The sequence below is a fragment of the Megascapheus bottae genome, chromosome 13 (genome assembly GCF_031878675.1).
Source record: "Megascapheus bottae isolate mThoBot1 chromosome 13, mThoBot2.hap1, whole genome shotgun sequence".
Taxonomy (NCBI): Eukaryota; Metazoa; Chordata; class Mammalia; order Rodentia; family Geomyidae; genus Megascapheus; species Megascapheus bottae.
Window position 1 is genome coordinate 9,384,587 of NC_143521.1, and position 25,289 is coordinate 9,409,875.

The window sequence follows — 25,289 nt, forward strand, 5'->3', positions numbered from 1 at the left end:
TGAATACAAGGTATTGGTGTTGTGAAACTCAATAATGTATTAGGAAAAAGTGTCTATAATGTCGCTATAATCTTTCTCTCTTCTCTTAAAAGACTCTTACTGAGAGTTTTGTAATTTGTGACTATCATAGTGTATTCTAGCATGTTTAGTAGAGTCTTATTGCACATAATTATGTACTGATTATATACTGTATTACAATCGTAGCCTAAATGACACAAAATTTGATGCTGCTTTTCTACCCTCTTTTATGGTATTTGAGACCGAATTTCAGAGATGTAATTGAGATTGCATAAACCGTACACTAGAGGAAGCAGTCTCCTGATACTATCGTATAAGCCATGCGGAGTTCGTTAGTCTGTGAAGGTAATGAAGTACTCACAGCTATGTTCCACAAAGGTTGGATACATGAAAGCATTCATTTTAGAGAACATTTTTGTTCATGTTTCAATTTCTGAATGCATATCAAATGAAATAAACTTAACACAATAAAGTTGATGGATAGAATTATATAAATTTTGAAGTCCAAAGTAAATGTAATTATAAATAAAGTGCAGGAAAAAACATTGGCTGCATGATACCAAAATATATTATCCTAAATTGAAAGTGATGCTTTAGTTTAGTTTAGTTTTGTTCTGGGCTTGAGCTCAGCCTCACATGTTTGCTCATTTATTTGACTCAAGGCTACTTCTCTACTACTTGAGCCATGCTTCCAGTTATGGCTTTTTTGCTGGTAAGTTATATATGAGTCCCTCAGACTTTTTTGCCGATGCTGATTTAGAACTATGCTCTTCAGTTTAAGCCTTTTGAGTAGCTAAGATAATGTGACCCACCAGGGCCTGCAAGAAAATTTTCCAAGGGATAAAGTTAGTAAGAGCAAGACAAAACTGTACTTTCCTTTAAGGTAGTCTCTTAAAGATTGAATGGCAATGTGAATTAATAGGAGCAATATCACTAGAAATTGTAGGTTCGCACTACAAGCCTCTCCAGTTGAGCCATGTAAGTTTCTTGTCTTCTTAAACTCACTAAACATTCTCATGTATGTCATCTCAGAACAGCTGCGCAAATACTGTTCTTAGGTACTTACAACTCTGATAGGTTAAAAGCAAAAAAGGCATGTCCTCAAAGGTGACATTGTTCCAGGTATCAGTCCACAGTTTTTCACAGTGAGGTTTTCTCTCCCAAGTCAGCACACTTTCTAGATAGAATTGGCCTTGCCTATCAGGAGTTGTCACTGATCAATGAATAGAATGAGCTCAGGAACAAAAAGGCTCTCCATCACTGACAAAAGGCAGTGGGTAGAATAAAAAATAGCTTTATACACTAAGTATAAGTTGAGGCCTCAGAGCAGCAGGGTTAGAATGGTCATAGCAGTTTGTTTTCATGAAGTAAGATCATGAAATGGCACAGTGCTCATGAAAACACAAAGGTGATAGAAATAAATGTCAGATGCCAACTCACACTCACATGTTCAAGGGATGATCACAGCTTTTATTTCCTTTTTTTTCAGAGATAACAAAACTAACTATAGTTGGCAATATGTGTTATATTGTCTCACAAGATTAGGTTAGATTTTAGAGGGCCAAATTGTGGACAAAGAATGGTGGCTTTAGAATATCATATTCACTCTCCTTATCAGAAAAGAATTTATATAATTTCAGACATGAACAGAGCTACTGTTCCAAAATCAATTATACAATCTTCAGTACACCTTATTTGTATTAATTATTCTCCAATTGCTATCCACTGCTCTTACTTCCATAAGACAATTCTCTGTCTTTCTCTGCCCTGATAAGTAATTCATCCCTGAACAGTTCTTTTGCGACATTGAAGGCACTGTCTATTTTTACTTTAGAACTATAGGTGAAATACTGTCAATCACAAACAGACAGTATAGGAGCCAAGGAAAAGTCCTGCCTTTCAGAAGTGATTGATTAGACCAATGTTTATTTCATATTATGACTGTAAAACAAATTCCTATGGCTAACAATGTTCAAGAAGTAATGTACTTACTACCTTACAAATGTAACTGTATACTAATCTGATAATAAAAATTAAAAATTAAAAATAAAAGCAAAAATGCCATAGTTACTTTGGGATATATAAAAAAATGAGTTTATCTGATTTGAGGGAGGGCAATCCCAGAAATGGTGGGACAAAATAAGAACTAATTCAACAGCTCTACTCACTAGGCTCTATGTTGGAAATGAACTTTACAACTTGGGGGGGAGAGGGAGTCAAGGGTAAGGAAAGTAGGAGGAAACAAAGGACAAAGGACGGGGAAACACTGAAAAGTGCTGTGGTCATTACCTTACTTATACAACTATAACACCTCAGTACATCACTTGTACAATAAAATTAAACTCAAACAATCTCAAAAAAAACCCCTAACTTCTCAGAACAATGACTGCTTTTATTTCCATGATCACCATGAAAGACTGAATTGCTACTACTATTTGAAGAACATTCTATTATATACAGTAAATAGTATAGGTACAGCATATATAAGTATATACTATATGTAGTATACACACTATACTATATAGATTTAAAGTACTTGTACAAAAAAGTTTCAATTCAGCAAGTTAGATTATGAGTACATAAGTGCATTTTGATCAATGTCACTCCTTTCATTGTTCTCCCTAATTTTCCCCAATCTATTCTCTCAAGTTATATGGTTCCATTGTCACATACATGCATTGAATATAATGCCCACCTTTCCTCTTTCCATTCACCTACTCCCTTTCCTTGGCTCTTTCTCAGCCATAAGACGTATTTCAGCTAACTGGTATACATTTTGTTAAACTGTTCATTAGTTCTTTGGAAGACTTATACCACTGGAACTTCTACTATTCATCAGTTTCACCTAGCCTTCAGTTTTACTGGATAGCCAAAAAAATATATGAACTAGACAGATGATAGATGCTAAATACAAAGATAAACATGGACAGTTGAGACAAGAGAATTAGTTACTGAGAGGACAAATGTGGGAAACAGCATATTTGAAATGAGAAGCCCCAGCAGTGGTGCAAATTAGCTTGAATGAGTGACTGTACATATAATTCCAATCACTTAGCTTTTACTTCTTCACTTGTTAATGTCAATCCAAATCAGAAAATTGTTATGGAAACATAAATAAACTGAGAATGAGAATTTTATAAAAATACAATCATAAAAAAATACAATCATAACTGCTATTATCTGACTTAAAGCTAAAACTGTTGACATGCTGATATTAATGAGATAAATGACATGATATTAGGTCCTAAGATGCTTCTCCCAGCCTCCCACTGATCAGCCTAACATCATGGTGATTTGAAGCTGACAATTAAGATTATCTCTGAAAAGTCTCTTGTAAGTAGGAAAAAATTCTTTGTCCTTCCAACACACTCAACAATAATGAAGTCCTGTGCTTAGAGAATTCGCATCCTTCTATGGCAATATTCTGCTCATTCTCTAAACAAATACTCATTTGGGTTCTCAAGGAACTGTTTTAAGTGTTGAAGAGAGAGGTATGCACAAAATCCATCCATCATCCATTTGTCTTAGCAACAATAATGTCCTCTCCCACTATTTTGTGTATATATATTTTATTTTGCTTGTTTTATTTTATAATCTTCATTTCATCCTTTTCTCTTGGTCCTATAATTTTCTATGTCAGGATAGAGGCTACATTCATGCACTCTGCCTAAAAAGTTTTCTAACAGGGTGGGGAAATATGGTAGATTGCTGACAGTTATGATTGAGTGTCTCTGAAGATCAACAGGAGGTACAGGACCTGAACAGACCACCAGCTTAGGTGAGGAATCTAGGCAAAGAATAAGCAGTCAGAGTCTAGTAGAAAGTAAACATGGAATTTTACCTCTAAAATGGGGCATGGGAAGAAGACTCAATTTAAAACAAAACAAAACAAAACCTTATTCAACTGGAACCTGGAGCCTTTCCAAACAACCCCCTCATTTCTTTCTATTTTTCCTCATTTAAAAATATTTTTCTGGAAGAACCTGCAAATCTATGTGAGTCCTCAATAATATCAAAAGGCATGAGAGAAATTCTTGCCTTATATGATTTTTTTATTAAAAATAATTCCTGGGTTCAGGAGTTTGGCCTAGTAGTAGAGTGCTTGCCTAGCATGCACAAAGACCCCGGTTTGATTCCTCAGTACCACATACATAGAAAAAAGTCAGAAGTGGTGCTGAAGCTCAAGTGGTAGAGCTCTAGCCTTGAAAAAGTCCAAGGACAGTGCTCAGACCCTGACCTCAAGCCAAGGACTCACAAAAAAATTCCTTCACATTGCACAGATTTAAATTCATTCAACTATTGTTTTTTGGACAAAACGAGGTAAGTGCCCACTCTGTCTCAGCTTTTACAATACATTTTCTGTGGGTTCTCTCACATTTAAATACAATTGTTCAGAAAGTGAATCAAGATTTTTCAAGTTACTCTTGCTTACCCTTTTCTCAAACTACAGAATATTTAAAATTGTGAGACAGAATTTCTGACTGTTCAATACCTACAAACTCCTTTGGGAATCTGATATACCATCTATGAGATGATTTAATAAAACAAGGATTGAATAGATCAGCATTGTACTTTTATCAATAAAGTATACTTTGGGAGTTTATTGGAAAATCTCTGCCCATAAATGTATTTTAAATATCTGTGTCCTTAAAACTAAGGATTCTAAAAGTATATGGAGGAGGTCAGGTGCAGTTAGCTCACAACTGTAATCCTGGCTAAATAAGAGGTTCAGATTCAAAGAATAGTACTTCAAAACCATCCTGGGCCAAAAAGGTCATGGAATTTTATTTCAAACTAATCAGCAAAAAGCAACTCAAGGCAAGGTCCAAGTGTAATGATATAGCCAAGGAAACCGAACAAGCATGCGACCTTGAGTTCAAAACCCCTTTTTTTTAAAAAAAAGAATATAGGAGAAGCAATTAAATATTGTGCTTTTTGAGACCTCCAAAATGATATGCCATCTCAACTAGTGAAGAAAGTATTCTTATAACTGTGAATATCACAATTAAACTTCCTAGAAAATTATGATGTAAATCATCAGTTTGTTGTGATTCTGCCTTTTATTATAAAATGAATCATGCACTTGTGAACTTAATAGGCTTTGTATCTAATATCCTTAATTAATTTTGTTTGCTAGTCTTGGGGCTTGAACTCAGGACCTAAGCACTGTCCTTGTGCTTTTCTCAAGGCTAGTGCTCTACCCCTTGAACCTCAGCACCACTTCTGGCTTTGTTCTATATATGTGGTACTGAGGAATCAAACCCAGGTCTTCATAAATGCTAGGCAAGAACTCTACCACTAGGCCAAACTCTCGGCCCTCCTTAATTAACTTTAAACCTTCTAGTTCTCCTCTACTTTTGTAAGGGTAAAAGTACTCTGAAAATGTTTACTTGCTGACTAGGCTTCAGGAAGCATATGGCATTTTTCTTTCAGAGCAGATTTGCTAGAGACTGAGGTCCATTTATTTTTATGCCCATGTATTCAATAAACACTAACTGAATGCTATCCTAGTACTTGATATTATATCTATAATAAGAATTAGTTGATGCTAACCAACTCTCAACAAAAGGGATTTATTGTAGCAAAAAATTCCTATGATTGAATGTAGAAATATAAAATTAGCTTCAGAGTCAATCAGATAACACAGTAAGTTTTATTTTGTAGGAAAATTCTAAATGGTATAACTAAGCCAGGTGATGGTGGCTCATGCCTATAATCTTAGCTAGTCAGGAGACTGAGGTCTGAGGATTTAGTCTCATAGTCATGAGACTTTATCTCCAATTAGCCAACAAAAGTATGGGTTGGAGGCATGGTTTATGCAGTAGAGCTTCAGCTATGAGAAACCCAACCAAGTGAGAACCTGACTCCTGAGTTCAAGCTCCAGTAACAGTAAAACATTAGGAAAATATGAAATACCTATAACAATAAGAAGTCAATAGAATAATTTAGCATAACTTTCTTGTCTGGAAGTTAGTGAAAGAACTGAGATTTCTGAGATGAACCATGAGAGATATACTTTTAGATGCATGATGCAGGAAAATTTCATCTTTTCACTGTGTATTAGCCTTAATAAAGAACAGTAATTCTCAATTTGGATGAATTGACCACTATTCCCCTCCCCAAGGGAACATTAGCCGTATCAGGAGATACTTTGGGATATCATTCGGGGGGGATTTCACTGGCAACTAATAAATAGAGACCAGAAATTCTACTAAACATCCTCAATGCCCAAGTCAGCCCACACAACAAAGAATTATCTGACCAAAATTATAAATAATGTTGAGGATCAGAAACCCTGATTCTGACTATCTAAAGGGTTAATGAAATCTACATGAAAAACAAAGAAAACTGGCCCAAAGAGTTACAGGCCAGTTGAGCTTCAGTAGATCCTTTGAAAGATTTCACCAGTATTTTATTCTCTATCAGTAAAAAATAATTCCCTTAAGATGAGATTAGACCCAGTGAGAACAAGTCACTTTTAGTCCAAAATGAAGCAAAATTCAATTATAAATAGATGTTTTCTTTAACCGACTTAGGACTAGTATTTTACAAAATGATGCTTTTTAATATATCTACTGACAGCTGTGACTTGATTAATAACTAGTGTAATTAGAACAGTGTAACTCATTATCTATTCCTTGGAAGAAACTTGAACTCCAATAGAATCCTTGATAAAACAACAAAATAGTGTGTTATATGTACATAACCTTTAAAATATTTATGCTTCAGTTTTCCAATAGAGACATGCTAAGTATAGGAAGGGTTTTGACACCAGAAAATGTAATCAGCTAAAGAATAATTGAAGGAATTATGTTTTTAATTTAGAAAGTAAGGCTCATCTCTATGATAGACAAGTATCAAGCAGTATCATAATAATAATAAAAAGAACAGTTCTTTGTTAATACCTACGCAGAGTATGTTATACTGAGACCATGTCAAATTGCAAAAATTTTGACTCAAACACCAAACAGATTCAAACAACATTCATTTTTAAATTCTATTTAACATATTCAAAGTGCTTACTAATGCAAGATATGGCTAAAAAGAGCTTTGAAAGATATTTATGTTTTTATACTCCTGTCAGTCTGATAGGTTTGGTGATACTAAAACCATAATATTTATAGATACGGAAATGATTGAAGAAAGATTAATTTTCATTCTCATGATATCAGGGCTTAATTATGCCTTGTCTGTATTGTTTTACAATTATCATTTGATCTCTCATCCATCTAACTCACATAGTCTTTCCATATTTCAATATAGAAATCTATCTATATTCCAATATATACTCTAAATCAATGCAACACTATTTTTTCTGTAATATATTGCAATCAATGATTAAATAGCCACTAATTTATTTTTATACTTTTTTAATATTTTATTTTATTTATTTTTAATTTAATTTTATTGTAAAGGTAATGTACAGAGAGCTTAAAGTTACATACCTAGGGTAATGGGGACATTTGTTTTATTTAAATTTGCTAGAATGATGTACAAGGGGGTTACAGTTACATTCATAAGGTAGTGAGTACATTACTTCCTGAACGTTGTTACTCTTTCCATCTTCTTTTTCCACGTTCCCTACTCCATGCCCTCCCAAGTTGTAAAGTTCATTTCCAAAATATTATTTTGTGAATATCACTGTTACACTGGTTCATCCTTTGCCCTTTGTCTCATCGTCTTGTTTTTTTTTCCTTTCCTTCCCTGATTTGAATAAACAAATAAATGTGTATACAATATAACAGGTACCACAGTCAGATACAGCAGCAACAGAAGATAAATAGTAAGAGAGAAAAATAAAAGACAAAGGGAAAGAAAAGAATAAAGAAATAAATTCACATGGTACATTAAAAAACAATAACCACAAGAATAAATCTCTTGTTGTCCTGATCCTGGAGTTCATTTCACTTAGCCTCATCATTTATAGCCATCTGTACATAGCTTTTGAGTTATTACACTCCTCTGAAATCCACTTGAGCCACAGCATCACTTTCTGCATTTTCTGTGTATGTGTTATAGAGGAATTGAACCCAGGGCTTCATGCATGCTAGTCAAGTACTTTACCACTAAGCCACGCTCATGGTACATTAATTTCTTCTTTTAAAAATCAGATGGTTTCTCAATTTCATGATTGTGATTAAAAATAACCAACAGTATTTTAGCATTAATAATTGACTTTTATTGCCTTCTATGTATAAATTAGCCCTGAATTAAACACTGTATATGTGTTATCTTGCTTGGTACGGGTTTTAGGATCTGCCGCAATATAATCCAAATTCATGATTTTCCCATGCTTCCTTGTCTTTTGGGACTAGTTACTTTCTTGACTGACTTTTTGTCACTTTCTAGTGCAATTCTACTTAATATCATTGTTCAGGCAGTCACTGATGCTTTAAGAGCACAATATTTAGCGGGAGTCTCTTTTCTAGGCAAGAGGGCATATACATTCCACACCAGCCATATTATAACATCCAAGCCCTCGCCCAGATCGACTGTGCTAATTAAATTTAATAAGCTAGACAGATGCAAGGACGATAGGTGACACACAGGGGATATGCAATATTGCTTGTTTAAAAACATCCTTGGCTCAAGTAGCAGATCATTCTGATGATGGAACTATAATTTTACGACTGAGAAATTGATGGCTTTCATAATTCACTTTTTAAAAGGAAATATACCAGAATCATATCCGCTGAACTTTAAAAATGTATAAAGGTTAAAATTCTCTTGGCTTTATAAAATGAGTCCTAATGGATAAAACAAAGCAGAAAAGAAGCTTGCATTTCATGCAGTACCATTTGTATAGATGAACTATGCAGAGTGTGAAAAAAGGTAAATACACAAAGCTACTACAGACTGTAGGCAAAAAAAATCCCTCTTGTTCTTATAAGACAGAGGTATGTGAGACTATTAGCAAAAATATTGCTATCAGGGAAAAGTCTGATTATGTTTTGAATATTTTATGAACATTAATGTAGTTTGGATCAAAGATGTAGTTTGAGTATTAATAAAACAGTGGATACAACAGAGATATAGATGAAACCAAGTCAAATTATGCTGGAGCCTAGCTAAAAGGTTAGGCATCCACCATCACTCTAATTCCTCAACACAGAAGATGAGTGTAAAGCCACTCCATCTCATAAGAACCCCAAAGGCAGCTCAAATAAATCAATGGAGTCAAGCAACCAAGTGTTGTCTCCTAACTTTCTTCTCATTCAATCGCTCCTTCATTTACTGGAATTTAACCTGTTCCAGATTTTGTAAAATTTTGTCTGTGTTATACCGCCTTAGAACCTGTCTGCTAAAGTATCACCTAGGCCATCCCTATAGAAATATAGGTTGCTTAGGCTGATATCCTTGAGCTGAAGAGCTCACAGGCAATGCCCAGGCCTAGGGGTAGAGCAGTAGCCTTCAGTTAAAGAGCTCAGGGACATCAGCCAGGCCCAGAGTTCAAGCCCCACAACCAACAAAAAAAGAAAAAAGAAAGAAATACAGGTTGCTGAGCTTATAGAAAAGAATAAGAACAAGATCAGTGGAAGATGGCGTGGTTCAGTGTGAGTCTTTCTGAGCTCTCACCAAGATACCAGTTCTAGCATTGTAGGGGAAAGTTCATACCCAAAGATCCAACCTAAGTAAGCTTTAGCACCACAGACATCTCATCAGAGAGGCAAAAGGCAGAAAACTGGGGCAAGAATGGAACAGCATGGAACAGCGCCAGCCACTCGGAGCCTCCGCGGAGACAAAGCCTCCATCCAGAACCTGAGCAGACAGCCGCTTCTCGGCAGCACAGAGCTGCCAACTCCAGACAGAGCCACACAGAGCCTGCGCGAGCCCAGAGCCATCACCCAGCCTTGCACGGACCTGCCAGCTTCACTGAACTAGAAAACCCAGCAATTTGTGAGTACCTCCATGGAGAAGTTTCCAATTCTGCTCGTGGAACAACATTGGGAAGGAATCCTTCCCCTGACCAGCTAAGAGCAGCGCCATCTTGACTGCTGGCTAAGACCCTGCCAAACCAACTGGAGCTTGAGAAGTGGTGCTGGCAGCGCCATCATTCACTAGGACAAAGGTTTTCCCAGAGGCAGCTTAGCCAGACATCCGCCCTTGGTCTAGCGGAAGTTCCTCCTCCTGGGCGGGGCTGCAGTCCTGGTAAACAAAGCTGCTCTTGACTCCACCAGCTTTTTTTTTTCTGCCCAATCAAGCAAACTGATCAGAAAAACCACAAAGACAAACAGCCGGCGAAAAAGACTTTTTGAAGAGTTTGGATCCTGAATTTAGTAGAGAAACAAGTTTCATATCCTGTCCCTCCCCCGCAAAAAAAAAAAAAAAAGAATACCTCCCTTTTTCTTCCTCTATCTTTTTTCATTTGCAGTTTTATGTGTTCTTTTTTTTTTTGCCATTGTACCTCCATCCTTCTTTTAAATGTTATGATTCTTTCCATTTATTTTTCCAGCTATCCTTCTGTCATTGAGATCATTCCTAGAAACATAGTGACATCACTAGGTACTGACTGGATAAAATTATATTTTTATTGATATAGTCATCTGCTTTTTAATCTGTTGATCCTTAACCCTAGTATTTCTTATTTAAGAACTCAAAATTTTGTGGGATCTCTCCCCACTGTGTTTTCTTCTTTTTCGTTTTTTTTTAATTTTTACTTTTCTTAAATTTTTATCATTGATCTCTCCTATATATACCTTCCTCTTTTCTTAATATATTCTTCTTATTACTCTTCTTATTTTCCTAAGTTTTATCTTATTTTTTCTAAATTTTGTACTCAACTATTTTAAGTTTCTATCACCTTAGGTCATTTATCTTTACACTATCCCTTTCCTTCATTACTATATTAATCTTACACTCCCACATTACTCCTTTCTTACCTCCCCTTGTGTCTTTAATATTATTTTTCTATCTCTGGTCCTCTGTTCATCCTTCAACTTTTATAATGCATGGTTCTACAGTTGATGGTTGTTGAGCAACACTGTATATCTAGGAGTTCAATTATACTGTAGGTCCAGAGGGATATAAATGCAATAGAGATTGGATTATGGGGGGTCATTTCAGTCATAAAACGGTGGTGGTATTAGATTTGCTTAAGTGCACAAAAAGAGAGAGAGTGATAATACCAATCTGAAATTGTGAATATCTATTGTCTGGCCAGCTAAAGAGCTCCAGGTTGGTTATATCTTCAAAATTGTAATTTTGTGCAGTATTAATCTTGCTCCCATTTCCAAATGGGCAGAAGAAGAAACTCAAGAAAAATGGCAAATCAAGGAATAGCATCTCCCACCCAATATGGATGCAATGGAGCAGGCAATGGCAAAACTAGAGGAGAGTCCTCTAAATGCTATACAAATGCAACTGATAAACATGATTAATGAAAAGTTTGAAAACATACAGAAAGAGATATGTGAGGAAGCCTTATCTAAATAAGATGAAACTATAAAGAAGGTGATACGTGAACGTGAGAAAGCCATAAAGGAGCACATAATGAAGGATTTCCATGAACATGAGGAAGCTAGACAAAGAAAAATGGATGAATTCATAGAATCCACAAACAAAAAGCTAACCGAACTCCAACAAATGTTCAATGAGAGTAAAGCTGCTGAGATAAATACTCAAATGGAAATCAAGGAGTTAAAGAAGTACAAACAAGATCTAAAACAAGAGATACAAGGCATCAAAAATGAGCAATTGGATGGAAGGGACATGAAAAGAGAACGTATTGATAGAAGATTAGACAATGCAGAAGACAGAATATCTGGGGTTGAGGATAATCTAATTGGTATAGAGAAAGAACACAAAATGAGTCAATTCAAATCTAGGAAATATGAGAAAACACTACAGAAGGTCCAAGATACAATTAGAAAGCCTAATTTAAGGCTAATTGGTACTGAGGAGGGCCTACAGAAAGAGGTCAATGGTATTGGAAATATACTTCAGGGAATCATCTCAGAGAACTAAATATCCAGAAGGGTGGGGCCATCCAGATACAAGAAGCTTTTAGAACTCCAAACAGACCTGACCAGGAAAGGACATCCCACCACCACATTATAATCTGTACAGGATTAATAAAGACCAAAGATAGGATCCTAAAAGCAACCAGGGAGAAGAGAGCAATCACCTACAAAGGAAAACCAATCAGAATAACCACAGATTTCTCAGCAGAGATCATGCAAGCAAGAAGAGATTGGAAGGATATATGTCATGCCCTTAAGACAAATGACTACCAACAAAGAATACTGTACCCAGCTAAGCTCTCATTCATAACTGAGGGAACAATAAAAACATTCCATTCCAAGGAAAAGTTGTAACAATATGTAGCAACAAAACCAGCATTACAGAAAATTCTCAGAGATGTTCTACACATTGAAAACCAACACAAACATGGAAAAAGAAATGGCATGTAAAAATCATACCAGCTGGGGCCGGGAGTTTGGCCTAGTGGTAGAGTGCTTGCCTAGCATGCATGAAGACCCAGGTTCGATTCCTCGGTACCACATACATAGCAAAAAGCCGGAAATGGTGCTGAGGCTCAAGTGGTAGAGTGTGCTAGCCTTGAGAAAATCCAAGGACAGTGCTCAAGCCCTGAGCCCAAGCCCAGGACTGGCAAAAAAAAAAATCATACCAGCTAAGTACCGCAAGAACTGTCAAGCCACAGTCCCTAATGAAAGCTTTTAAAAATGGAAGGAACTAGTAAATATTTTTCAATCCTAACCCTCCATATCAATAGACTTAACTCTCCAATTACATGGCATAGACTCTCTAGTTGGATCAAAAAGCAAGATCCATCATTCTGCTCTCTTCAACAGACACATCTTGCCCAAAAAAACAAATATTTTTTGAAAGTGAGAGGTTGGAATAAAGTTTATCAAGCTAACGGCCCCCATAAATAGGCTGGAGTTGTCATCATCATATAAGATAATAGACTTCAAACTAAAATTAGTGAGAAAAGACAAAGAATGTTATGACATACTAATAAAAGGATCACTCCTCCAGGAGGACATAACCATCCTAAATATCTACATACCTAATCCCAGAGCACTGAACTTCATCAAGCAAACATTACTTTCACTGAAACCACACACAGATGGAAACACAGTGTTTGTGGTGACTTTAACACATCACTTTCACCTATGGACACATCAACTAGGCAAAAACTCAACAGAGAAACCTCAGACTTGAACAACTGTATAGACCAACTAGATCTCACAACATCTGCAGATTATTCCACCCAGCAACATCACAAAATATGTTTTTTCAGCAGCACATGGAACATTTTCGAAATTAGACAAAGTATTAGGACATAAAACAAACCTGTGCAGATTTAGAAACCCTAAAATTATTCCCTGCATTCTCTCAGACCACAAGGGCAACAAATTGGAACTAAACAACTATCTCCACCAACGAAAACTCTGTTACTCATAGAGATTGAACAACACATTGCTGAATCACCAATGTGTCATTGAGGAGATCAGAAGAGAAATTCAACAGTTTATGAAATTTAACAAAAAGGAGCACACAAAATACCAGCTCCTTTGGACACAGCAAAGGCAGTATTCAGAGGAAAATTTATAGCTCTGAGTGTCTACATTAACAAACTGGAAAACACTCAAACCAAAAATTTAAAGTCGCAACTTAAGCTCTTGGAAAAAGAGCAACAAACCAACCCTAAATCCAGTAGAAGGAAGCAACTTATTAAAATCAAAGGAGAATTAAATGATTTGGAGGCCAAAACAACTATACAAAGAATCAACAAAACAAGGAATTGTTTCTATGAAAAAATTAACAAAATTGACAGACCCTTAACAAATCTTAAAAAAATAGAAGATAGCACACCCAAATAAACAAAATCACAGATGAGAATGGTAATATCATGAGAGAAATGACCAAGATCCAAAGCATCTTAAAGGAATACTAGCCAATATTAACATACCCACACTGAACAAAGAAGACCTAATCCAACTAAATAGACTTATTTCGAACACTGAAATAGAAATGGCAATAAGAGACCTCCCATCCAAAAAAAGCCCAGGGCCAGATGGATTCATAGCTGAATTCTATAAGGTCTTCGAAGGAGAGCTCAACCAATACTCTTCAAGCTCCAATGAAATTGAAAATGGAGACTCTTTGCCAAAGTCATTCTAGGAGGCCACCATAACCCTCATCGCAAAACCAGACAAAGATTCATCAAAGAAAGAGGGCTATAGACCCATTTCTTGGTGAACACTGATACAAAATACTGGCCAACCATCTTCAGCAACTCATCAAAAAAATTATACACTATGATCAAACAGGATTCATGACAGCGAGGCAAAGCTGGTTGAACATACACAAGTTAATTAATATAATCAGCACATCAACAGGAGCAAGGATAAGGATCACAATATTGTCTCAATAGATGCAGAAAAGGTATTTGACTAGATCCAACACCCCTTTATGCTAAAAGCTCTGGAGAAATTAGGAATCCATGGAACTTTACTCAATATAATAAAGGCTGTATATGACGAGTCCACAGCTAGCATTACACTTAATAGCAAAAAGCTATAGCCATTTCCACTAAAATCAGGAATGAAACAAGGATGCCCTCTCCCTCCACTTCTCTTTAGCATAGTATTAGAATTCCTAGCCAGAGCAATAAGGCAAGAAGCAAGCAGAAAGGGGATCCAAATAGGGAAAAAGAAAGTGAAACGTTCCCTCCTTGTAGATGACATGATTCTATATTTAAAGAACCCTATAGACTCCATTCCTAAGCTGCTTGAGCTGATTCAAAACTTTGGCAAGGTAGCAGGGTATAAAAGTAACCCTCAAAAATCAACTGCCTTCCTATATGCCAACAATGAGAGGAACGAGGCAACAATCAGGAAAGCAACTTCTTTTGCAATAGCCTCAAAGAAAATAAAGTACCTTGGAATTAATTTAACTAAAAATGTAAAGGACCTTTGTGATAAAAACTTTAAAACCCTGAAAAAGGAAATTAAAGCAGAACTCAGGTAATGGAAAAAACCTCCCATGTTCTTGGATTGGTAGAGATAACATTGTGAAAATGGCAATCTTTCCAAGGGCTGTCTACAAATTCAATGCAATACCTATCAATATCCCAATGACATTCTTTAAAGAAATAGAAGAGGCAATCCAAAATTTCATATGGAATAATAAAAGACCCTGTGCAGCAATTCTTAGCAGAAAGAAAAGTGCAGGAGGAATTTCAATACCAAACTTGAGACTCTATTACAGAGCTATAGTGACTAAAATATCTTGGTACTGGCACAAGCATAGGCCTGAAGACCAATGGAATAAAACTGAGGACCCAGACATTAAACCACAGACCTATGGCCACCTAATCTTTGATTAGGGAACCAAAAAATAGAATGGGAGAAAGACAGCCTCTTCAACAAGTGGTGCTGGCAGAACTGGCTAAACACCTGCAGAAAACTAAAGTTGGATTCTTGTTTGTCACTCTGCACCAGGATTAACTCCAAATGGATCAAAGAGGCAAAAGCAGATACACTAAAAACTTTACAAGAAGGAATAGGAGATACACTAGGTCTCCTTGGCACAGTTCGAAACTTTCTTAATAAGGACCAAGAAGCACAACAAATCAGAGAAAGGCTGGATAAGTGGGACTGCATTAAACTGCAGAGCTTCTGTATGTCAGAGGACATAGCTACTTTCCTCTTTTTTTGTCTCCCAAAATATACTCTGGATATAATATCATTCAGAAGAGCTATTGTGAAAAATAAATGTAAAAAAGTAATGTCCATAGATTTTCATGTTACGTTTTATATGTGAATGCTATTATTATTACTATTATTAACTTCCGAGATAAGTAACAGAAACTTTAAATTTTTATACACTGAATGTTAAAAAAATTGTAGAGAATCTTTAATGTTTACTAACTGTAGACAAATAGTACAATAAAGTATTAAAATAATAAAACAAGGTTAATAAGTATTGGATGTTTAAGAGCACCTGGGAAATGCAGTAAAAACTATAGCCCCAGCTGGGCATCGGTGGTTCATGCCTGTAATCCTAGCTACTCAAGAGGCTGAGATCTGAGGATCAAGGTTCAAAGCCAGCCCAGGCAATACAAAGCTGAGTCTCTGATCTCCAGTTAATCACTAGAAAATGGGAAGTGTGGGCTGAGGCTCATGGGTAGGATGGTAGCCTTGAGCTGAAGTACTCAGGAATAGCATCCAGGCCAGAGTTCAAGCCCCAGGACTGACAAAACAAAAAACAAACAGACAAACCTACGATAGACCCTTCCTAAAATTCAGAACCAATGTTCCAGAATGGTGGCAGGGGAGAATTCTGTAGAATTTTCCAAGTATCCTTGATAAAGGTAAATCACACATTGCAAAATCTTGCTTATGTAGAAAATATGGCTATCTTCAAATGAGTTTTTAATTACTAATTCTCCAACCTCTAAATGACTGGCTCTGTGTGCAGAAGTAATTGAGATGTCCATACTCACCTCTGTAGAAGGTGACAGGCGGTGAAATCAAGTCAAGAACACAAGGTCAAGGTTTAAAGTTGTCGACAGACGTCTTTATAGATAGGCTTGATTCCTATAAAATTTCAATTCTGATCTAAAGGATTCAATAGAACCATTCCTTTTAATATTTTATCTCATGTTTTTGGCATGCAACTGCTTTCTGTTGGGTGAAAAAATAACGTTGCTTCATACATTCATTGAGAAGGCATTTGTTTTTCTATAAGCTAGGTGGCTCTTCTGATAACTACTTTTATATATTAAAGATGAAATTCCACTTTGAAATTTAATATGCTCCTTTAAACCTACTAATGACCTGCCAAATAACATTTTCAACTTCATACCTTTAACTTGCTTTAAATTACACAATTACCTTTGGCTAAGTGTAACATTTCAATAATTATGATTTTTTTCACCATTTACTTTTAAGTTGAGGGCAAAAAGGACTCTTTAATTATACTGTATAAAACCACTTAGAAATCTTTTGGTTTTTATTGTTGTTATTGTTGTAGTTGATGTTGTTGTAACTGTTGCTGGTCCTGGGGCTTGCACTAAGTGCTGTCCCTGAGCTTTTTGGCTCAGGGCTAGCACTCTACCACTTGAGCCACAGTTCCACTTCTGTTTTGGGGGGAGTAGTTAATTGGAAGAATCTCACAGATTTTCCTGTCAGGACTGGTTTTGAACCTTGAACCTCAGATCTCAGCTTCTTGAATAGCTAGGTTTACAAGCCTGAACCACCAGTGTCCAGTCTGCTTAAAAGATGAGAGTAGGATATCTTAGAGGAGTTGATAATGAGTGATAATTTCGGCTTAGTTTGCAAATATTACCTCTCCAAAAAGTAAATCATGAGGGGGTAGGATGAATGAAAAAGGCAGAGGAATATAGTCATAATATTCAATGCATATCCTCCAAAGTAAGAAAATTGAGGGCAGGAGTAGGAACAGAGAAATGGAGGAAAATGATGAAAGGATTGACACTGATCAAAATTTGTTGTATTCATAAACTGATATGTTGAGTGATAACACTTTGTGAAACTAGTTAAATATAATGAAAACATGTAAGTTTTTTAAAGTAAATAGTGTTATCAGCATTTACCCATAGTCTTTGCACAAAATCCCAAATCTGAAAGGTACTAAGCTAACATATCATGTTTGCTGGCAGCCAGTGGCTCATGCCTGTAATCCTGAGACTGCAGGTTGAAGGCAGTCTAATCACAAACTCTGAGACTCTTATCTGCGATTAACCACCATGACAGAAGTGGAGATTGAACAGAAGTGTTAAACTGGTTTTAGTAAAAAAATTTAGTCAGCTGCTAGGACCTCATTCAAGCCACAGCACCAGCATCAGAACAGGTATGCGTACACACACACACACACACACACACACACACACACACACACACACACATCCTATACACACAATTACTATTTAGTTCCTATCTCTATTATTAAATTGTATCACAGTGAGGGAAATACCACATTGCCAATGAGCTGACAGTGATTCCTACAAAGATATTTACTGAGCCCAACTGCCCAGCATATTGCATAACCATTAGTTTTTCTAGAACCAGTTACTGGCTTCCAACATGGCCTGTAATCTGAGGAAACTCTTAATACTACTTACAATGGCTGCAGAGAGATTAATATATTATGAGGTAAGAGTAGAAGAGTAATAGTTGAGATTTAACATTATTAGGTGTCATTATGCTGATGAGGCTGGCGATAGTGCAAGTAATAAACATTTTTATTTGTTTAAGAATATTTTTTATCCTGCAGAATTTCTATCTAAATCACACTTTGAGCCATGCCTAAAATTGCCTTAAAACTTGTAGAGACATTTCAGTGGCTGCCAGTGTAAAAGTGCCCTGAGGACTGTAGAGGTAGGTATGAACTATAACTACAATTTACTTTGGCAGACAATGAATCCAAGAATCACACTCTATTCTCAATTATGTACTTCAATTCTTCATGGAAGCAAATGTAAGTTTTATTTATTGTAATGTATAGAAGGGTTACACTTACATTCGCCAGATAGTAGGCGAATTACTGCTCACATATTGAAACCTTCTCATGGTTTTCTCCCCATTTTCCTTTCCGTACCACCTCCCATCATCTTGTTTTCCCCCCTTCCATTTCCTATTTCAAATAAACAAATAAATGTATATGCAATATACCAGGTAACAAAGCCAGATACAGTAACAATATGAGATTAACCAAAGGGCAACAAAAGAGAAGAGAAATAACATAGTACATTAAGAACAACATATCCATATCCTGGAGATCATCTTATACATATAACCTTATGTATCTAGGTTTTGTGTTATGGTAATCCTCTGCTAGAAGAGTTCTAGAGAACTCTTCAATGAGGGAAACCATTGAGCCTATGTTCCTTTGGGTCTGGCTTTAGATGCTGGCGGCGATGTGGCCAGGAGTGATCACTATTACACTGTTGGTGGGAGTGTAAACTCATTCAACCACTATGGAAAGCAGTATGAAAAGCAGATTCCTCAAAAGACTAAATATAGAGATTCCCTATGACCCATCAATTTCACTCCTTGGCATTTACCCAAATGTCCAAAAACAAAGACATATTAAAGCCACTAGCACAACAATGTTCACTGCAGCACTATTTACCATAGCAAAGATATGGAAACAACCCAGATGTCCCTCAGCTGATGAGTAAATCAAGAATATGTGGTACATATACCCAATGGAATTCTGTGCTGCCATCAGAAATAATGATGTCGCCCCATTTTTAAGGAAATGAGTTGCAAATGTAAGTGTTTAAATGTGTTTTTCCCTACTACTATTAGAGTGAAATGACACGACAGAGGAGAAAGCACTAGGCATGTACTGAAGATGCAGGGGCCTTCCTTACTATCTGAGAAAAAAAATGTGGTGTTTCCATTTCTGGATGGGCCTTTGTTCTTACAAGGGAATGGCTAATATTATCTGAATGCATCAGATACCATTCCACCACGTGAGGACTGGCAGAGTCACCTGGAGGCATGTCAGCCACCACAGGGCCAATGACCAGCCTATCTGGCATGTAGCCATGTGACTGACTAACAGGCTATTTACAAATACATGTCAGATAGAAAGGACTTTGAAACAGCCAACTGCTTAAATAAGAAAGGGGGGAAGCAACATATTGTAAAATAAGGAATTATGAATCTACCAAATGAACTTGGCTCCAAGGTGGTGGGGGAGATCCATCATTGTATGGTATAATTAAATTAGTATAAAACATGTGACTAAACAGAGACAGCACCCAGACCACTAATGAAACAACTGTCAAACCAGAGATTTGAGTTTGAATCCTGTCTCAACCAGCTACAAGCTATAGGGCTTCAAAGATATTAGCGAACTTTGAGTATATCTCCATTTTGGAAAATTGAGATAGCCTTGTTAACCTTGTGAGACTACAGACTATTTTAGAGATAATGCTGATGTTGTACTCAGAAAAGTACCTGACCAGGTCAGATGCTAACTACCAATGGCAATATGAAGAATAGGATAAGAAATGATAACATATTGCTATGTCTGTGTGCTAGTAAGACAGCCACTACTGTCAACATCAGTTTCCATAGTCAACATACAGATGGTGTGTTTTGAAGATCATTTATAGAAAGATTTATAGTTGCTGTTTTGATGTTTTATTAGCATGCACAAAGACCCAGGTTCGATTCCTTGGTACCATGTACTAGAAAAAAGCCAGGAGTGGTGCTGAGGCTCAATTGGTAGAGCTCTAGCCTTGAGAAAGTCCAAGGACAGTGCTCAGCCCTGAGCACAAGCCCAGGACTGGCAAAAACAAAAAACAACAACAACAACAAAAAACCTCTTTGATTGTGGTTTGCTCTTCTGTACTTGGGAGTTTCAGTCTATATGGATATGCTTTTTGAAAGAATAATACATCTTCAGAAACATTGCAAACAAATCAAAATTAAGTTGAGCATCTATTTTCCTTTGAAGGGTTAGTTTACACTTAGGAGGTAGTGAAATGGAGGTTCTAGTGTTTTTCTACTGAGAAGAAGTTTCAAGAGAATGCCAGGAAAGTTCACATAGTGCTTTCTTTTTTAGACTCTAAACAGAAACTCATTTGAATGTAAACACTATGGCGCTAGTGCAGGTGGCTCATGCCTGTAACCCTAGCTACTCAGGAGATTGGGATCTGAGGACTACAATTCCAGGCCAGCAGGCAGCAGGCCTGTGTGGGTCTTATCTCCAGCTATCCACTAAAAAGCCAGAAGTGGAGATGTGTTCCAGTGATACAGTGCTAGTCTTGAGTGACAAAGCTACTCAAAGCCCTGATTTCAAGCCCCAGTTCTGATGTAAAAAATATAGGAGAGGAGGGGGATGTGTACTTTAATAACGTGATACCATTAGCTTTTCCACTGCTATTTGCTTGGTGCTCTTGATTTCCTTTAGTGAACAGTAACTACACTGGCCTGATAGGGGGAGAACAACCTCTAATGAGGATGATCTTAGGAAGATTCCTATGAGACTCAAGAAGGGATACTGTAAACAGGGGACAGCTAATTAAAATGAACATACATAGTAGATGTAATTAACTAAATGACCAGTGCACTAGGACCAGCTCTAGCAGAGATTCTGAAAGAGGAAAGTGAATCAAAGATTAGAACTGTCAGATTAGAAGTGTATTTGGTCCTGGAATGATGTGTGATGAAGATGATGAAGTGCTATGGCAGAGCTTCCAGTGAGTGGATGAAGGAACGAAGATAGGACAATGTAAGGTAGAGGATGGTAGTGTGAAAAGGTGCATCCAGCTGGATGGAGGTGGTACAAAAGCAGAGAACATAGATTATGTGTGCATAATATATGCATGCCAAATATATCCAAATGTTATCATTGCAAGGTCAAAAGTCAAAAGTTAAAAGTTAGAATTGGAGTTAGATTGATAAGCAGATCATTGGCCCATAAAATTAAATAATAGTACTGTTGCTTATGAGTGAAGCTAAGTGTCATTCTGAGAATCAGTGTTTTGAGGTCATTGTTGAAGAGCATGGTAAAAAGACCATTAACTTCTAATGAGGTTCATTGACTCTCCCTTCTGAAAACTCATTTGCATAATTTGTCATGAGCTACTTTGTTAAAGTAAAGCTGAGTTTATATCACCACTCTGTCTGAAAAGTTTAGTGACCTTCCTGCTGCAAATAAAATAGCTTTTAAACTATAAATGTGATACCGTTTTTCTTGGTTCCTCTGCTTTCATATCTCTCCCTAATAATCTCTTTCCCTGCTCATCTCTCTCAGTGTTTCCAAGGTACGATGCACATTCTCTCTAATATCACTGGTCAAGCCATTAATTTTTACTAAGCTTTTTCCCTTTTAAGGATTTACCATCAAAATCCAATAAATGCTAAATTATGTGTGCATCCTCAAATTTCCTCCACCATGCATTAAGTGTGCTCATCTGAGCTGAAAAAAAATCATAGCCTGCTCTTAATGGATAGTAGGCAAAAGGAAAGAAAAAGCCTACTTGTAGCACAAATTAGAAGTTCGAATATGGAGAATATTAGAAGATGGAGAGAGTTATTGCATCACTGTCAATTTCACAAATGTTTATTATTGACTAAGTACCTGCTAAGTTCTAATGACTACATGAAGGATTTTTGACAGATGTGTAACAGAAGTAGTTTTCATAGGAACTATGTCCTATGTCTATGCCCCCACATTAAGATACAGAACATTTAATTCAGTCTGAGCATTTGAAATGTTCCCTCCAACAACTGACTTGTATCCTGAGAATTCCATTTGTGTCTACTACTTGAACACTCAAAGGAATAAACATTTTCAGCAGTCCCTCTTCATCTTTGCATCTTTTGCCTCTCAAATCTATACAAATCTTGTATATGTTCCTACCCTGGATGAGGAAATTCAAATCTTTTTCACATGCATTTTGTATAGCTTCTGTACAGTGAAAAGGTCATGAAAAGATGTTTTTGAAGCAACAATTTCTCAGTTTCAACTCACCAAGCAAGTATGTCTTTAAGCCATCATCAACATGAAAAATGGAAGAAAAGCAATGATAGAATAAATAGAACAAGTATAAAACTTGCAAAAAATCATCACAGCTCCAAAAGCATTTTTACAAGATAGAATGTGAAAAGTTGTCCAGGTGCCAGTGATTTGTGCCTGTAAACCCAGGCCAAGTTCAAGACCCAGTGATAGCACGCACATGCACGTGTGTGTGTGTGTGCGCGCGTGCGCGCACACACACACACGAATGCAAAATTGCATGACAGAAAATAAGACAACCAAGTCACAGAAGAGAAGGATTTCGAAGAGAGGTGAGGGGACTTTCTCTCCAGTTTCCTTTTTATAATCAACAACACTAAATGGCGTTCAGTTCCAGGGACCAATTCAGTAATGACAGAGGTTGAACCATTTTTTTTTTTGCCAGTCCTGGGCCTGATCTCAGGGCCTAAGCACTGTCTTGGACTTTCTCAAGGCTAGAGCTCCACCACTTGAACCACAGTACCACTTCTGGCCTTTTTCTATGTATATGGTACTGAGGAATCAAACCCGGGTCTTCATGCATGCTAGGGAAGCACTTTACCACTAGGCCAAACTCCTGGCCCTGAACCATTTTTAATACATGACATGAACACTGATCACAGACTCAAGTAATACAGATTGCATTTCCTCTAGAAACAACACATTCAGACCCTAGAATAGCCACATGGATTGCTTTTTTGTAAGGAATTCTGAGATTACTCACTAATTTAAGAAAAGAAAAAAATTTTAATTTATTTGGGATGTCATTTCATGTATATAAAACATGGCTGTTGGACCAGGAGTTTGGCCTAATGGTATAGTGCTTGCCTAGCATGCACAAAGTCCAGGTTCAATTCCGTGGTACCACACACATAGAAAAAGCTGGAAGTGGTGCTGTGGTAGAGCTCTAGCCTTGAGAAAGCCCAAAGACAGTGTTCGGAACCTGAGTCCAATCCCAAGGACTGGCAAAAACAAAAACAAAAAACATGACTGTCCCATAAAATTACCACCTAACTCACCCACTTCCAAATTTACATTACTATGTTCTTTATAATTTTTATGTGGTGACAGATATCAAGACTTTGAGCTACAGGAGAGAGCCAGAGTGCCTCAGGTTCAGAATTAACCTAAAAGGAGTTTCCCTTCTTTGGGCTTCTCATCTCTCCCTTTGACAGAGATAAGAAAGTGAGTCAAAAGCAAATGCATTGTCAGTCACCAGTGGCTCTCAGCTGCAATTCTTACTAAGGAGGTTGAGATTTGAAGCTCAAAATTCAAAGCCATCCCAGAAAGGTAAACCTATGAGGCTCTTATTTCCAACTAACCAACAAAAGCCAAGTACAGGTGTGACTCAGGCAAAAAAAAGTAAAGGAACAGTAACCAGTCCCTGAGCTCAACTTCCACTATCAACACACACACACACACACACACACACACACACACACACACACACACACACACACACGAATATATGGGGCAAAGCAACTTGGCAAGCACAGCACCCAGGCCCTGAGTTCAAATCCTACAACAGACACGAAATAAATACAAATTGAAAGAATTTTCAGGTCATAGGAACAGGTGAATCTCTGCACCTACTGTGGCAGAATATTCTGGAGGATGAAGTCCTAGCTAAGCTCCCGTTCCATGTCTAAGGATGGTCCTACAGCATTCCAGGACTCTCACACGCACGCTGCCGCAACGGGTCGAAGCAGTCACCTGTCTCCTATTCCTCATTGGCTTTCAATCTTTCCCTGCCTGGCTTCTTCACTTGTCACCATGCTTCTTTGAAACACTACTCGCTCAGATATTGCTTCGTACACTTTTTTCTGAATTTTAAATGTATTGTCAGGATGATGTATAGAGGGGCTATGGATACATATGCAAGGTAATAAGAACGTTTCTTGTGTAACATTGTTACTCCTGTCCTCATTTTTCTCCCACTTCCCCTCCCCTTGTCTCTCCCCCAGATGTCAAATACTTATCTGATTTTGCTAGCTGGTATATTATATATATGTTTATTTGAAATAGGGAAGGGAAAAGGAGAAACAAGATGATTGGGAAGGGGTAGGGATAGGGAAAATGGGAGAAAAACGAGGGAAGGGGTATCAATGTTCAAGAAGTAAGGGCCGGGAATCTGGCCTATTGGTAAGAGTGCTTGCCTAGCATGCATGAAGACCCGGGTTTGATTCCTCTGTACCACATATATAGAAAAAAGCTGGAAGTGTTACTATGGCTCAAGTGGTAGAGTTCTAGCCTTGAGAAAGCCCAAAGACAGTGCTCAGGCCCTGGGATCAGTCCCTACGACTGGCAAAATAAAAGAAGCAATGTACCCACTAGCTAATGAATATAACTGTAACCCCTCCATTGTTTTACTCATGGAAAGATGGCACCTGATTCAGTGGGCCCAGTGGGACTAGGGTAAATTTGTGGTGGACAGTTGATGGGACAAGAATTCTCAACAAGTTTAATGAGGGGGCTTTGCGGGAAGTGAGAATCAATATTGCTATCCCTCCATGAACAATTCCATTCTCTCTGCCACTCCTAACTTATTAGTCAGTGTGCAAGTAAGTGGAAGATGAACATACTCCAGTGGGATCTATTCTTTTATAAGAAATGGATTATCTAGCTGAACATTGGTGTTTCACACTTGTAATCCTTGCTACAGAAGCCTGAGATCTAAGGATTGTGGTTTGAAGCCAGCCTGGGCAGGGAGGTCCATAAGACGCCATCTTCAATTAACCAGTAAAAAGCTGAAAGTGGGGCTA

The 25,289-nt window shown here is 37.2% G+C and overlaps 1 protein-coding gene across 3 annotated transcripts in view; it reads right to left on the reverse strand.

The window, feature by feature from the left end:
* The window catches only part of Arhgap24 (Rho GTPase activating protein 24), a 460,279-nt gene that overhangs the window by 395,085 nt on the left and 39,905 nt on the right, over positions 1–25,289 (reverse strand). Inside the window, exon 2 of one of the 3 annotated variants that reach the window (XM_090343273.1) lies at positions 16,493–16,673. The exons of 1 other annotated variant lie outside the window; for it this stretch is intronic. Coding sequence is in view for 1 of the 2 variants with exons in the window: in XM_090343272.1 (XP_090199398.1) it covers positions 9,924–10,005 (82 nt within the window). In the remaining variant the exon portion in view is untranslated. Of the gene's footprint in view, positions 1–9,923; positions 10,202–16,492; positions 16,674–25,289 lie in introns of those variants that run through there. One more of the 3 variants, XM_090343272.1, reaches the window with a different exon arrangement.